At 43.4% G+C, this 16,479-nt stretch overlaps 1 protein-coding gene across 1 annotated transcript; it reads left to right on the top strand.

Moving 5' to 3' along the window:
* The first annotated feature begins 3,375 nt into the window (after positions 1–3,375).
* Positions 3,376–15,853, top strand: ldlra (low density lipoprotein receptor a). Its single transcript, XM_071531270.1, has 18 exons — positions 3,376–3,599; positions 6,513–6,638; positions 6,763–6,885; positions 7,050–7,421; positions 7,547–7,669; positions 9,558–9,680; positions 9,823–9,942; positions 10,366–10,491; positions 10,647–10,818; positions 10,981–11,208; positions 11,350–11,468; positions 11,601–11,740; positions 11,927–12,068; positions 12,292–12,435; positions 12,881–13,171; positions 13,278–13,358; positions 13,527–13,690; positions 14,170–15,853. Exons 1-18 carry the CDS (start codon positions 3,515–3,517, stop codon positions 14,224–14,226), a joined length of 2,736 nt encoding a protein of 911 aa, XP_071387371.1. The 5' UTR covers positions 3,376–3,514; the 3' UTR covers positions 14,227–15,853.
* Positions 15,854–16,479: the final 626 nt, after the last annotated feature.

Below are 16,479 nucleotides of genomic sequence, written 5' to 3'. Positions count from 1 at the left end.
TCTTCCTCTCCCTCACATGATTTCGCTAGCATCTAGGGGCACATGCCATGACACCTGTACAAACACTGCGGGTTATATCTGTATGAATCTGCTGTGTAGGCCATTCTCATGCCTCAAGTGAGCAAGTTTTGATGGAACGGCTACCCCAGCATGATCAAACTATCCTCCCTGCAGACTTCTCTGATTTGTGTGTGTGTGTGTGTGTGTGTTTTTACAGTTGTGGTCGTATGTATCATGATTTCAGGATTCCTTGGCAGTTTTTTTTTGCCCCAATATTCTCTCATTTTGTTAAGATTTATCTGTACGTTGGTTCTATTTTAACAGTTAAGAGAAGCGGCTCACCTGGAAGATGAAACTAGAACCTTGTGTGTTATGGGATGCCTGATCCAATGAGGGAGCAGGAATGTTGATGCTATTGAGCCTCTTCCACTGAATCCCCCCTTTGAAGCTGTAAGTCTAGTATAAATCTGGCCTGTTCTTGACAAAAGCGTCAAGTCCAAAGAGGAGAGGAGGCTTTCTCATTAGTCGAGATAAAATTCAACAATCCAGCCACTTTCATCTGGCTGTTATCATTCCATCCCCTACATTCTTTCAACACAATATCAGTCTTATCCTCTTTCTGTCATGAGGCAAAACGCAAGTTGTGACATGCAATTTGTCATTTACTGTGCTGTCCTCCCTATCAGAGTAGAAACAAATGTTTTGTCAAGAGCCACAATTACAGCCAGGCTATCCAGAAGGGTATCGCAGTGCTGCCAGGCATCATTTTCAGTGGATGATGGATAACTGTGTACACACACACAAAATGATGTCTGAAACGTCCAGTGTAGACATCAAGCCAGAGATCGTTCTCTCTCCTCAGATTCACGCTACTACAGTGCATCAGGAGCCTATATCACACACTAAGTTTCCCCTGCCTGGTCTGTCTGGGGTTGAGGAGCGAGGAGCCAAAAAACGTGCTTTACTGCAGCTGGGAGAACCTGATTTGACCTTCGGAGAAAGACAGAAAGAGAAAGAGACTATTTCAGCCAACATACTCTTTGTTTTGAGTGCATGTCAGCAGAGATAATGAATGTGAAAAGGGCGCGGGGTGCAAGCATACTGGAAGAACCAGAAATTGTGTGCTGGATGTTTACATAGGCTTGGATGAGGCACGACAATAGTGGAGGGAGGGAAGTCCATCAGTTTAGGGGTGGAGTGCACTGGGGGGTGGGGGGATGGGGGGGTTGAATAGAAGAGAGAGGGAGGTGCTCACTTTAACCTGCGTCCACGTCGGCTGTTTTCCTTCTGCCTCAGGCTTTATTAATGCTGTATCTATTAGTAGATGTTGCAGGAATGTTCCTCTCTCCGCAGTGTGACCTCTCTAACGGGGGCCCGGCTGTGGGGGAGCGGGGTGCAGAGTAATGAGCGATCATCTCATTAGGCGGTCGGAGGTTAACTCCAGCGCAGTTTAGGAGCCTTTCATGTCTCGCAGGCCTCTCAGGAGCGGGTCACCCAAAGGACCCACTTTCGCCAGAGGCCTGAAAATGTACGAGTGTCAGTTCATATTAAATGTGGAATAAACTGTCAAATATGTTTCTCTACGGAATTTTGAAGAGGGAGTTTGATGGAACTTTATTTCTTGGTTCACTTGTTTCATTGTAATCTTTTTGTCTCTAAAATATCGACCTCCTTCAGGCCTTGTCAGTTTGATACATGTCCTGTGCTCACACTGTTTCACTCACACTGTACAACTGAACACTGCTGATTAATGTAACATCAGTATACCTGAGGGCAAAGAATACAGTGAAACGGTACTGGGAGCTAAATTTGGTCGCCATATCTTTATTATTTCCATCTTGCTGCTCTGTGTTGCAGTGGACGCCACGCTCGCTCTCCCACATAATTGGCAGTTGGCAGCAGTATCGGCCTTGGCCTCCTCCCTTCATTTCCATTTGCAGCTACTGTGATGCAGATCTGCGGCCCTGATACAGAGCTTCAGGGGCGACCGCAGTCCCCTGGCTTGACTCTCCTCTCTCAACAGGATAGTGGCGGCTGTAGTGAGTTACTGGTTGACAGAGATACTAACACTGACCCAGACCCATGAAAACTGGCGCAGCTCCAACGCTTGTTTTTACTGCGAGGTTTCCTCACGTGCTCGGTGTGACTGTGAGGAGGCGTGAGGAAAACATATTTGTGTGGCTTTGATTTTTTAGCTCTGTATGTGTTTCATATGTTTCTTTGAAGTCTCAGCTGAAGTCTCATTTTACAGTGTTGGAATAATATTAAATGACAGGCATGATAAAATGGGATTGGTAAATAAAGGGCCAGGTTACAATGTTATCTGAATGCTTACTACTACTACTAAACTGGATTGTCCAACAGTTTTTCTATTAGGAAATGTCTCTTCTTACAGTATATGGTGCTTTCTCTGCCGGGTTCAAGGCTGCTGCGTTTAACTTTTATCTCTCTAGATGCACTTTATCTCTGCGCTTCCTCTGATGGGTATCTTATTGTAACCTATCTTATGGCTCTGGAAGAGTTTGAGCTTTGACTCTTTGAACTTCAAAATCACGTGCAGATCATAAATCTTTATGGCAGAGAGTTGGAAAACCCTCTCAGCTCAGGAAATGATCCGACAAGGATTATGAAGATTATAGCCTTGCTAGTGGTTTTATGGTATTTATTTATTTAGTTATTAGTTTAGTTATTAGTATTTTATCTGAATGTTTTACTTATTGGCCACTTATTAGCCAGTTGTAAGTAAAGCTTACTTACAACTGTTTTAGTTATTTAAAGTGAAATGAAAATTGCATGTAACTTTGTGAAAGACAACAGCCATTTAACACATTTATCTCTTTTCTCTGTAAAAAAAAAAAGTTTTAGCAGTTAATGCTTTCAGAATAGCATTATGTGAAACTGACTTTTATCCTTTGTGTTGAGCACATATATATATTTTAACAGGGTCCAACTGAGTGATTTACTTAAAGATTTAGCACCTGCCAGAGTAGGCTTACAGCCAAACACTGACTACCGGTATGTAGCCTACAGACTCACCCTTTGGCTCTGTGTGTGTGTGTGTGTGTGTGTGTGTGTGTGTGTGTGTGTGTGTGTGTGTGTGCGTGCGTGCGTGCGTGTGTGTGTGTGTCACTCTCTCTTTCTCTCTCTGAAAGGGTTAAACTCATAGTAAAATTCCTCCCCAGAAGCTCCACCTCCCAATTGTGAAGCTGTGTGTCTCAGAAATCACACCACTCCAAATCCCGCCCTCCCCTCCCCGGGCCCCTCCTGTCCCCTCCCACTCCTGGACCACATTGAAATTGGTCTGATGTTGTTGCCAAACATTACAGTGTGAGGAGCATCCTTATCCCTCAGTCCTCCAACTGGAGCATCTCACACACCAAAGCCACAAGGAAGCCACAAACCCTGGAGCCACTGGTGCAGAGAAGCAAGGTGTTTAGCTGTGGAGTGTCAAACAACAGTCACATTACTGACAGGTTATAACTCTAATCAGACAGGAGTCTCTTATTAAGTGTAGATGCCTTCCTCAATGCGGCTGAAAGCTATGGGACGGCCGTGCTACGCGTCACTGCTGTTTCTCTTCTGTTCCCTTGTTCAGACAAGTAAGTTCAAATTTCCTGCATTTCATGAGCATTTTTTATTATTAATTAATAATAGTCATTCGTTATTTTGAAGTGGCATCTGTGTTAAGTACAGAAAAATAATGTTTTGTTCTAGCCTAATGTTTTTTTTTTTTTTTTTATATTGTGCGTTTTATACATTATAAATATGATTTTGGCCAATCATGCAGTCCGTGTGGGTTTAAATTGCCCACTCCTCTGACAGCACCGGATGCAAGGTGATGGGGGAGGGGGCAATTATTCTCAGAATGTAGGTCAAATTTTTTTTCTCCCTTTTTTTTTCTCTCCCTCTCTTTCTCCCTGTGTGTCCTGAATAGGTCGCTTTCCGCTCAAATGAAAATCATATTTTGTCAGAATTAATTAATTTAATATTTAATATTTAAAGCGTCATAGTTTGCGCTGGTTGCAGTTTTCATTCTTCCGCGCATTTTTAGAAAGGCTGCTAGTTATATTTATATATATTCTATTCGTACCAGCATTTGTGAGAACGAAGCCGCTTTTCATTTGTCGCCACTCAAGTCGCCGGCGGCTCAGCAGCCAATGAGGTTTCAGGAACGTGAATACCGTGCACCGAGATGTCAAGCGGGGTTTCTGAAAAGCCGGTGGCTGAGGCTATTTATATTGTAATGTATAATGTGGGAATGGGCGCCATTTACAACCTCATCATTGTAAAGAATTTCAGAATGGGAACATTTGGATGAATGTGATTGCTTTGCTGTGTTGCAGGTGCGCACATTCTGACTCACAGTAACCACTCCTATTTATTAACTGCCACTGCAGTCCCACATGATGACACTTTAATTACTCTAACATAATAACTCATAACAATAACTCTCTCTGGGTAAACATGACTACCTTAAATCCCATGAAGGCGTCCCGTTTATCCCAGGACACCTAGCTAATAGGAGCAGGGATGCTAAATGGTTTATCAGAAAGTATAAGACAACAGCCAACAGCTTCCTCTCACTGTCTGTTTACCTGATAGCAAATCGATTAAACACACCAGACATCAGAGACAGGACAGATAAACACCAACGCCACATTTGTGTTTTTTCCCAGCACTGATTTGCAGTCAATCAATAACACTGTCATCCTCTGGTTCACCTTTTCTTTCAAGGACTGAACTTTAAGCCTGTTAAGTAAATATGTGAACTTCCACTGAGTAACGTGTCATCTGCTGGTCATCTGTGTCGTCTGTTTCAGGAAACAAGAACAGATTTAAAAAGTGAAAAGTGGCCATTTTCACAATGTGATGATGTGTATTTTTGTTTGAAGTGATTCTCTTCTCTCTTTCAGGGAAAGCGAAAGTGGTAAATCAGGCTTTCTGTCAGGTTTCAGACCTATAAAGCCCAAGAATTGAATGTGAAGTTTGGCTTTTGTCATTCAGGTTGTTTTCTCCCTCTCATGGTTTGTTTTGTTGGCCCACAAGGGAATCCTATTGATAACACCAGGTTAGACAAGATTAAGGTACTGATGACTATCTTTATGGCAAGAGTGCTCTGTACTAATGTACAGGGACCACAGGCAGCCATAAAGACATGATTGTCTTAATGTTCCGTATAATTGGTTTACTTTTGAGCAACACTGATAAAAGCCTATTTGCAATTGAGTCATATAAATTGCTATAACCATTTCCCACACTTCAGAATATGACATAAAATTGAAGAAAGTAAACCTCTGCTTATGACATTATTATAATATGATTTACAAGATAGCTATTATTGATGAAACATAAACCACCAGGTGTTTCACTTGGAGCCCAGGAGCTGTCATAAAATTTAAACTCCTGCAAACAGCGTCGGGATGCATTATGTATGATTTATCCATTTTCCATCCATTCTCATAAGGCTTATCCTTATGAGAAAGGCAAACACTTATGAATTTTTAATTATAAATCTGCTGTAAAAAGAACAACGTGCCTGCTGTTATCACCAGGTAGCAGGTCACTAACATGCAAGACCCAGTCAACTACTGGTGGTGTGACTGTAAGCTCCTCCCTCTGACCCCTGCCACAAACAGGTGGCCGTCCGGCGCTTCGAGGCCCGAGGGCCAGGAGGAGGAATTCCAAGGGCCTCTGGTACCTCTCCATACACTGCTCCCTCTGATGTACAGTATCTTAATTGGTCCTTCCAGTTCAGTGGCTTCTCTGGGTCCATTAGAGATGGGGGCTGGGAGGACGGCCGTCTGAGAGGTGTAGAATGTCTTTCTTCAGTTCAGATGAGCTTTATGTTTGCTGACAGGAACCATAAACACTGGCAAATGAGATTTGTATTGCTGTGATTAGAAACTTGCCTAATCAGCGACTTCCCCTTGCTAAATGTAGGCTAGACTGTTCTTGCATAGAGAAGTATCTCTCTTTGCATAGCTTTATGTTAACCATTCATCTGCCCTATTTAAACAGGTATGGACATGCAACTATGTGTTTGTCCGTACATGTGTGTGTGCAAAAGGAGAGGTAACCCACCCATCAGAGGGTCGCACCACAGTGTTTACCTCCCATCCCCCTGCTCCTCTGGCAGCACATTATCACCTCTGCCATTGGCTGCTACATAGCCCCTCCCCCACTTAGACTGACACCACAGTTGCAGAGAGAACCGACACACACCTCAAGGTCTTCTCTGGAATCAGATTTTTTGATATGAGGCATTCCAGGTCACAGAGTGTCGTGCCTCTGCTCCGAAATAGGGGAAGCGTTTTGTGTGTGACGAACACAGAAAACATGCTTTTTGGATCCATTTTTTTCCTAAAGGATGATTATTCTGTATGACTTCACTTTCTTTCATTTGCAGCCATCTCTTTGTTTATGGGGAGCCTAGCTGTAATGGCCCTTGATAGATGATAACTAAAACAATGGCCCTTTTAGCTCAACTGTGTGTTTATATCTCTCTGTCATAGACGCACTGACGACATGTGGCACCAAGCAGTTCCAGTGTGGTAATGGGAAATGCATCACGATCAGATGGGTGTGTGATGGCACAGATGACTGTGGAGATGGCACTGATGAACTTCCCGGCACCTGCTGTGAGTATCACAAATATAACTAAACAAGAAGATGGATCCTACAATACTTCAGCCTTAAGCAGCAGTTAAAAGCAACAGAAGAATCAGTAATGGATGAATATATTTCTGTATATTTTGTCTCCAGCGGCCAAAACGTGTAGACCGACAGAGTTCAGCTGCGGTGACCGCCTGAATCAGTGTATACCGAACACCTGGTGCTGTGATAGAAAAGCTGACTGTGAGAACGGAGCTGATGAGGAGAGCTGTGGTGAGTTGGCAACATTTCCTCCATCATACACTCTCAGAGCCCCCCAGTCTAACTTTCCCTTCTCACTTTCACTTCATTCCTCCCTGCTGTGTCCCCCCCCCCCCCCCCCCCCCGATAAAACCCACATTGCTCTGAGCGCCCTGTCCCGTCTCCTCTTTCCTCAGCATCCAAGCAGTGCACGGACAGCGAGTTCCGCTGCACAAGCGGCCAGTGCGTGTCGGCTTCCTTCGTGTGCGACGACGAGCCCGACTGCGACGACGGCAGCGACGAGGCCTCCTGCCCGCCCGTCACCTGCAGCGCCTCCTCCTTCCAGTGCAACAACACCGTGTGCGTGCCGTCCCTGTGGGCCTGCGACGGGGACGCCGACTGTGCGGACGGCTCCGACGAGTGGCCCCAGAACTGCGGCACCAAGACACCCGCCGCTCACCCCTGCTCCTCCCTGGAGTTCCACTGCGGCAGCGGAGAGTGCATCCACAGCAGCTGGAAGTGTGACGGGGGAGCTGACTGCCACGACCGGTCGGACGAGGCTGACTGCAGTAAGTGGTCGTCTACTACAAGTGTATTATTATACCTGCTTATTTTTATGTTATCACCTACAGGCCGGCTTCAGCCCCCTGTCAGTGGGACTCATGCCATGTTTGCGTGTGTTGCCCCTCTCCAGCTCACCCCACCTGTCGTCCTGATGAGTTTGAGTGCGGCGACGGCACCTGCATCCACGGCAGCCGCCAGTGCAACCAACAGTACGACTGCAGGGACATGAGTGACGAAATAGGCTGCGTCAACGGTACAAAGCTCTCCCTCCTCCTCTTCCCTGCTCACTTAAGACCCTGCCACCACTGAATCCACCATAACATCTATAGTCTGTGTACAAAATAAAACTGATGATCCAGATCCACTTTCTATTAGAATGTCCAAAATATGAAAATACATGAAAAATATACTTCCCAAAATGTGAAACTGCATTTCCCAATTTCTGTTCCCTCCCTAACTCACTCAAACAAAAGTGTTTTCACCAGGAGAAAACAAGGATACTTGTTGCCAGATATGCTTCATTGTGTTATAATCTCAGGGATGATAATTAGTGAAATTGTCTAGGATGCATTGCATATGAGTGTTGTCCATAGCATAGCTGAATCTGAATCTGATACAGCATTTTACTTACATAGATAGATAGATGGATAGATAGATAGATATAATTTTATTTATGTGTCACTCCTCAACATACAGGTCAAACAGAGCAACAAACACAGTACCCCAATAAAAAAAAGAGGTTGAGGACCACTCACTTAGAGTTATGAGTCACAGGCTAAAAATAATACACATAAAAAATACTAGAAGATATATATATACATATGTATATACATATATACATACACACAAATATACACAGACATAAGTACATACATTCATACAGATACATTGATACACATATACATAAATACACACACAAACACAAAGAAGAGGGGTCATATTATAAAACAATCTTAGTATTGCATTATAAAATTTAGACATTCATGAATGAACATCATCTGTTAAGGATGAGGTGGCAAGCTTTGGCACATTTGTTGATACGATATTTACCAGCTAAAACTACACACAATTTATTTAAATCATCGTACTCATTAAAATTTGCAACATGGTTTGAAAGTTCAAAAAATAATTCAGAACGAATGTCTGTATAGAGTTCACAGTGTAAGAGTACATGGGCTTCTGATTCAAGAACCATTATTACATAGGGTACAGAACCGTCTATCAGCTGGAGTGTTTGTGTGCCTACCAGTTTCTATAGCTAAAGGTGCAACTCCACATCTGAATTTAGCAAAGGCGCTTCTGTGCTGCCTTGATAATATACTTTGTATCCTGACACCAGCTATGGACAAGGTCTAACATCTCCTGTAATTCTTCTTCAGTCTCAGAAATTAAGACAATGTCATCTGCATATAAGAGGATGGATATTTTTTCCTGATCTATATAGACACCCTTATCTAAGGCTCTGATTGACATAGAAAGATCATTTATGTACATAGAAAACAGAATGGGGGATAAAATACAGCCTTGTTTTACTCCAATATCAACTGGGAACCAGTCTGTAGGACAGCCATTTACATGGACACAACACTTCACCTTTTCATACACAGCAATAAGACAATTCAAAATGATGCCATTTAGGCCCAGTAATGACAATATGGTCAAAAGCTTTAGAGAAATCAATGAAGGAGCAGAAAGTTGGCTTCTTTAGCTTTTTCCTAGAGTCTATAATTGTGGTTAAGGTGGCAATGTGATTCAGACAACTCTGTGCCTTTCTGAACCCATTTTGTTTGTCTGCTATGATGTTGTTAGACTCGGCCCATTCAGAGATGCGATTAAATAACACACAACAAAACAGCTTATACACAGCAGAGGTCAAAGAAATGGCCCGATAGTTCAGAGGGATTCTTTTATCTTTTTCCCCAGCTTTAGGGATGGGATTGATGATCCCATGTTTCCACATCTCTGGGATCACACCGTGTAGAAAACAATGATTAAAAAGCTTATGCAGGATATTCAGTGCATTACCATTTTTCGGCACCTCAACCCATCGTAGCCATAAGCTTTACCTTTCTTAGCTGTTTGAAGAGCTTTTACAATCTCATACTCACAAATATGCTGGTTCACGTCTGTCTCATGCACAGCGACCCACTGCGAGGGCCCGACCAGGTTTAAGTGCCGCACTGGGGAGTGCATTAGCATGGAGAAGGTGTGTGACAAGCAGCGTGATTGCAGGGACTGGTCAGATGAGCCTCTTAGAGAATGTGGTGAGTACTGGTCATGACTGTTCAGCTAATTGGTAGTTTCACATATTTAATGAGGGTGTCTGCATCTTTAGAATGCTAGTTATGTCCTCTGAAAAAAGATGGATGTGGTAAGCCTTTTCTTCTTCTTCTTCTCCTGTTGCAGGCTCCAATGAGTGCATGTACAACAACGGCGGCTGCTCGCATATCTGCAATGACCTGAAGATCGGCTACGAGTGCCTGTGTCCTGCTGGATACTACCTTGTTGACAAAAAACGCTGTGAAGGTACAACATCCCAAACATACATGCATACAACATCTACATACAGTAGTTAGGCTAATTCAGAAATAGTCAAATCCACTTGTAATCACAAGTCAGGTACCCAATGTGGTCACTCTTTAAATGATATGTTATCTGTGATATGTTATGCCAAATCCAATGTCTATGCTAACATGAACTTCAGTCAGATTAAGAAAATAATGCCCAGTAATCTATTTACTCTCGCGCAAAGCCCTCCATGGCACTGACTGTACCCTTAGTCAGAATGGGGTAAATGGGGTGATCGCCAATGTTAACGAATGACTCAGCATTGTTCCTGTTTTGTTACATCACCCTGTTCCCTGCGTCACCTATTTACCGTGTATCTGTATTTCATGTGCCTAAAACAGAGACACCGTGTTTTTTCTCTCCTCTGTGAATTTCCCTCAGATATCGATGAGTGCGCTAACCCTGACACCTGCAGCCAGATCTGCGTCAACCAGATGGGCGGTTACAAATGCGAGTGTGAGGAGGGCTACCAAGTGGACCCAGCAACCAAAGCCTGCAAGGCCATCGGTAAATATCAGCACCTTGGTGTACTTTACGGAGTTACAGTATGTAACAGTTAGATACTCAAATTATTAAAATAGCCTTGCTGAATGTTACGTTTTCTGTTCTGCTTTAGAAGGTTATGTGGATAAAGAATAAAATGTCCTCCTCTGATTCTGTAGGTACTATCGCCTACCTTTTCTTCACCAACCGCCATGAGGTCAGAAAGATGACTTTGGACAGAAGTGAGTACACGCGTGTGATCCCCCATCTGAAGAACGTCGTGGCTCTAGACATGGACATGGCCACCAAGGAGATCTATTGGTCAGACATCTCCCAAAAGAAGATCTACAGGTGAGCAAGGTTGGCCAGAATAAACAGAAGCAATTTATTTATCCATTTTTGGGGACGGTAAGGAAAGACAATAAATCACTAAGTAATTATACTTTAATTTCCTTTGGTCCTACTTGATGCCCCCTTCTGTCTTTTTTGTTCAACCCTTCCCTGTCAATCCAGAGCCCCCATGGACGCGGCTGCAGACTCCACCCAACACAGTGTAGTGATTGATAGTGACATTGATGCTCCAGAGGGAATTGCCTTCGATTGGATCCATGGCAACCTGTACTGGACCGACAGCATCCGCAGCACTATCTCCGTGGTGACTGCTGACGGGAGCCGCCGCAAAACTCTCTTCCACCAAGACTTGGCTAAACCCCGCGCTATTGTGGTCGACCCCCACAGCAAGTGAGCCCAATGCTGCTGTTACTGATACATATAATGCCTAAAACCTTGTTGTTGTCTTGTTGTGTACAGCATTTGTCACAGCATTTGTCAGAACACACATCATATGTTCATAACATCTTCATATTGTCTTTTCCTTAACAGCTTCATTTACTGGACTGACTGGGGCACTCCAGCCAAGATTGAGAAGGCAGGACTCAATGGAGGAGACCGCAGCGCTCTGGTCACTGACGATATCGTGTGGCCTAATGGAATCACACTCGGTACGCTCTTGCCATTCACGTTTCTGTGTCTTCAAGTTACTCTGCACTCATTCACCCCATTTGTGTGAGTGGTCACTCTAGTCTGACCTGTTGTTTCCCCTTTCCTTGCCCCCGCCCCTCCCCCCTCCCCAGACCTGTTGAACCAGCGGATATACTGGGTGGACTCCAAGTTGCACACCCTCTCCAGTATCGACGTGCAGGGCGGCGGTCGACGCACTCTCATCATTGACGAACACAAGCTGGCTCACCCGCTGGGACTCGCTGTGTTTGAGGTAGATATTTACCGCCTGATAAACTCTGTTACACATAAACCCAGGCTTTACCACATACAGCACGCCATAAACTGTTCAGTGCATTTGCAAACAATAATATACCAATAATACCCCTCTGAAAATATATGAATCCATGACATCTATTCTATTCTATTCTATTCTATTGTGTATGTTATATGTTTCTAGGAAAGAGTGTTCTGGACAGATGTCAGCAACAACGCCATCCTGAGTGCCAACAGGGTGACAGGCAGTGACATCAGACCCGTGGCCGAGCACCTGTCATCTCCAGAGGACATTGTTCTCTACCACAACCTCAAACAGCCTGCAGGTAAGCGGGGTCTCAGACAGTTGTTTAATAATGATTCATAATAAATTATTTCTTCACTCAAACACAGTAATGTATCCCAGAGTTTCCCATACCATTGGATAGGCGGGGTGGCTCATCCTGACATAAAGAGCAAAATGCTGTTTCAGTCTTTTCCGCCCTACCAAGAATAAAATCTGTATCGATCGAACTCCAGTACTAACCTTCACCCACCCCTCCGCTGCAGGCAGGGACTGGTGCAAGGTGGCCAACGGCGGCTGTGAATTCTTGTGCCTGGCAGCTCCCCAAGTGGGCAGACATCCCCCCAAATTCACCTGCACCTGCCCTGATAACATGATGCTGGCCAGGGACATGAGGAGATGTGTGCCAGGTATGTATATTATTGAATATAAAAGATTCAAATGTACTAGAATTTGACAAAATAACAATTCACTACCAGTCAAAAGTTTGGCCCCACCTGATTGAATGAACTATGTTTTTCATTCTCTTAAAGCCATTTTGATCTAAAGGCTTATGCTTAAATGCTTGAGATTTGATTTTTAGACAAATATAAATAGTGAAGTTGATGCCTATGTATGAATTTATTTCCAAAGCCTTTGCCTTCCCATCAAGGCAAAGGGCGGCTACTTTAAAGAATCTTTTGTTTAACACTTTTTTTTGGTCACTGCATAACTCCATTTGTGTTATTTCATAGTTTTGATGTCTTTACTATTATTCTAAAATGTGGAAAATAGTAAAAAATAAAGAAAAAATATGTAGTATACGCGCACACAAACTTTTTCTGACTTCTTCCTCTTCTTTTCCCGTGCAAACAGCTGTGCTGACGCCTGCAGCTCCCATTCAGCCTCAAGCTCCTGCTACCAACCCTCCTCCTCCTCCTCCACCAGCACCAGCCAGGACCACAGTCAAGCCCCAGGTCGGCACCACCGCCGCACCTGTCGTGATCACCAGCACCGCGGCCAGGCCGGCGCCGCGCACCACCAAGCCTCTGGTTAGGACCACCACACCTGCACCGAGGACCGCCTCGCCCCAGCCGCAGAAGCCCAAGGTCCCCCAGACCACGAAGGCGACCCAGACCACCAGAGAGGCTCCAGTCACCTCTCAAGGTAAGTGTTGTTTCTCTCAAGACTGCACCTTTGGGACCGACATAGATGTATTGCACCCTTGCAAGTTAGTTACTGATACATATTCATGTCTTTGCCTTTCTTCCAGACATCCGTCATGAATTTGCTGCTGCTATACCCAAGACGGCCCCCACCACCCCCACAGCTCTGTATATCGTCTTACCTCTGGGTGAGTTCCATTGGCAGTAGATACAAAATCAGCATCTATGGAGAAACTACATCTTTGTTGAAATAGTAACAGTGCTGACTATCAAAGCTGATTCCTCTCTCTCTCTCTGTATTCCTTTGTCGCTCTTTTTCTTTCCTCTGTCTCTCTCCCTGTCTCCACCTCATGCAGTGATTGTATGTATCGTGGCCTTTGGCGCCGTGCTGCTATGGAGGAACTACAGGCTGAAGAACACCAACACCATTCACTTCGACAACCCCGTCTACCAGAAAACCACAGAGGACCAAGTGCATATTTGCAGGAGCCACAGCCCGGACGGCTACTCCTACCCACCGGTGAGTCAAAGGACTTTAATTGGTTCATTTCTTTTGAGATCATGTAGATCTACCGATATTTATATAAAAGTGCCAGTTTTTGCCAGCCAGCCATCCATCCTAGTACTGTTTCATCCTAGCATTTGCCATGACACAGGGTTATTCCATCTTCCTCACTTTCTGTTTTTTTGACTCTGATGTCAACAAAAACCTTTACGATGAAGAACACTGCAACTCCTCTAGCCTGTCTCTTATTATTGATTCTATACCCACTCTAGTCTAAGCATCTTCCTATTCTAGCCTAATCTAATTCTTCCTACTCTTATCTGTCCTGCAGAGAAAAAAAAGAGTCCTTTTCAAAAATTACTTGGGATTAGCTTGTCTGAATAGAAAACCCTTTGTTGTTATCAGCACACACAGGCAACAGCAAGTTTCACCCATGAAGTAAGCTGATTATCAATGATCTAACTTCTTTCTTTTTTTGCTATTTGTCCTATCAGAGACAAATTGTGAGCTTGGATGAGGAGGCAGACAACCCAGCTTTCACAGAAAACTGAAAAAAAGAGACGGGCAGAGAAGTAAGAAGAGCCTTGACAATAAGTTTCCTTGGAAGTCGTTTTTTTTTTTACCTCACACAGCACAGAGATAAGGAAGAAGAAGCCAGCAACAGTATCATACAAGCTCGAACCACTATATCCTCACAGACAAATAAGCGCTGTACAAGGGAAAACCAGGGTGAGAAGAAGAGGGTTTTACGTCTTCACTGCACATTTGTTTTCCATCCGTGTCCAGCTGAGCGTCCGTCATCCCCGCGCCAAATCATCAAACTGGGGATTCCTCAATATTGTCTATTTTTCTCAGAGACTTTTTGTGATGCCTTACAAATTGGGGACTGTCTTAGCATTAAAGCCACTTCACTTTTTATTTTTCATACATCCATTCAGCTACGCTCATTTAACACTAAACTTATTAGCTCTCTCTCACTCTTGTTACGTAGAATTCAGTGTTGTAAATATCGTTGTCGTTTATTTTTGTCCTCCGATAAAAAGTGGCAAGTTATTGATGGGAAAGTGATCATATCTTGCACTATTTCCAGATTGTCTTTTTGTTCTGTGGAAACAAGGAAATGTTAACCTGAGGTTTTGTCCCAAGACGAACACTAATAGTAGAGCCGTTTGTTTAAAGTTGAGAATAGGTGAATGTAATTGCTAAATGCTAATTAGAATTCTGCATGTGCCAATTTAACCACTGTGACCTCAGTATCTTCATCCACCTCATCATCATCCTGAGCATAATGATGGAGGAGCTCATTTTGCTTTTCACACCAGCCATTGCCTCAGTCATGGAGTAAAGGCATCATCCAAAGGGACCTACAGCAGCTGTAGACGTTAACCACACAGAAAACACGCCAACGCTGTGTATGTGCCTTGGTTATACTGTGGCTACTCTGAGATAGTCTTTAGACTTGACATATCACCAAATAGTACTGGCTTCACAATGTCCTTCAGCAGCCATGTATTCTGTCTATACATTCTGTGGAGTATTCTGTAGAGTTCAAAGCCGTCCCTCAGTTTTCCCCTCCTGTGCCCCACTGTGGAGAACTGTATATAATCGAAACATTCCTCCACGACAGAAGAGTATAAGGTGAAGTCATGTGACCAATGGAGCCAATGTCCAGAGAAGTTTATATTTATGTCTTCCTGAAGGACTAGAAACTTAACTCGCCTCTTTGCCGCATTCCTGACTGACGAGAGCTATGTGCCCTTTTTGAGGTTTTCAAAGCAGATTCTTCGACAGTTCTCAGTGGCTGTTGGGTCTGATTTTATATTGATGACACGTGTGTGCCTTTTAACAATGTGTTTTGTACGCCAGTTCATGTTGGTGCTATTGAACTCCAAGGATTTATGTGAAATCAATGTATCTGTCTGTTTACAATGAAGTGTTAAAGGGAGGTGACAGTGTTACATGCAGGTGAGCGAGGTTGAGCCTTATTACATATTGTTGTGATGTGTGTTAACAGCTGTTGTAAGGCTTTTAGGCTGAGAAACCCTGATTCATTAGTGCTAGTGAAGCTGTACAGAAGGAGGAAATAATTTTCATTTTACATTTGTCAACTAACAGTACAGATTAAGTGTATGTAAATACGATGTTCATAAATGTAAATATTTGTTCTTTACTTTTTTGGGGGCCTTGATGTCATTGTGTAGAGTTTGTTGTATACTTTGACACATTTGTTGTAAATAAATAAATGCTTTTATTTATTCTAGAATCACCTCTCAGCGTTCAGTTTTTGCAGCTTCATGTGCCTGAATTTAGTTTCATGCAATTAATGACTATTATTTGCTAACATCAATCAACATCTTTAAATTTTGGGAGTGGATTCTAAAGTTCTTTTGAATGCAATTCTAAGTTTATTTACTCCTGCAAAAGCTTAGGAAATAGGCTTGTAAGGAAAAGAAAAGATTTGTAAATATGCAAATTTGCAGTAGTTTTTACCCCTTGCTCTGTTCTGAGAGCCATGAAAATCTCAGTGAGCTCTTTCCCCACATCCTGTTTTTCCCTTCATGAGTATTAATTTAAGATACACTGAAACTTTAGTGATCCCCATGGGCGAATTGGGCCATTGCAGCAGCAAATAGTAACAGGATACAGCAAAGACATAGAAAATAAACAGCAATGGAGCAGAAAACATGCTCAACTGACAAATTCAACACTAGAAGGTGTTGAGTAGAAAAATGTGTATGAGAATATATAAAAAATATCAATATATGCATGCAGCAGGGTGGCTCAGTGTTAAACACTGTTGCCTC

The sequence above is a fragment of the Centroberyx affinis genome, unplaced genomic scaffold (assembly GCF_046629955.1).
Source record: "Centroberyx affinis isolate AG114_WGS23_722 - 3 ecotype Tasmania unplaced genomic scaffold, CSIRO-AGI_Caff_v1 ptg002059l_1, whole genome shotgun sequence".
Taxonomy (NCBI): Eukaryota; Metazoa; Chordata; class Actinopteri; order Beryciformes; family Berycidae; genus Centroberyx; species Centroberyx affinis.
Note: the sequence above shows the minus strand (reverse complement) of the source record. Positions and strands in the feature narration are given on the sequence as shown.

Excerpts from the sequence above, each read along its gene's own strand:
- ldlra (XM_071531270.1), top strand. The coding sequence starts at position 3,515 with ATGCCTTCCTCAATGCGGCTGAAAGCTATGGGACGGCCGTGCTACGCG. Across the intron at positions 6,639-6,762 it reads TGAACTTCCCGGCACCTGCT|CGGCCAAAACGTGTAGACCG; the intron begins GTGAGTATCACA and ends TTTTGTCTCCAG. Across the intron at positions 7,670-9,557 it reads CGAAATAGGCTGCGTCAACG|CGACCCACTGCGAGGGCCCG; the intron begins GTACAAAGCTCT and ends TCTCATGCACAG.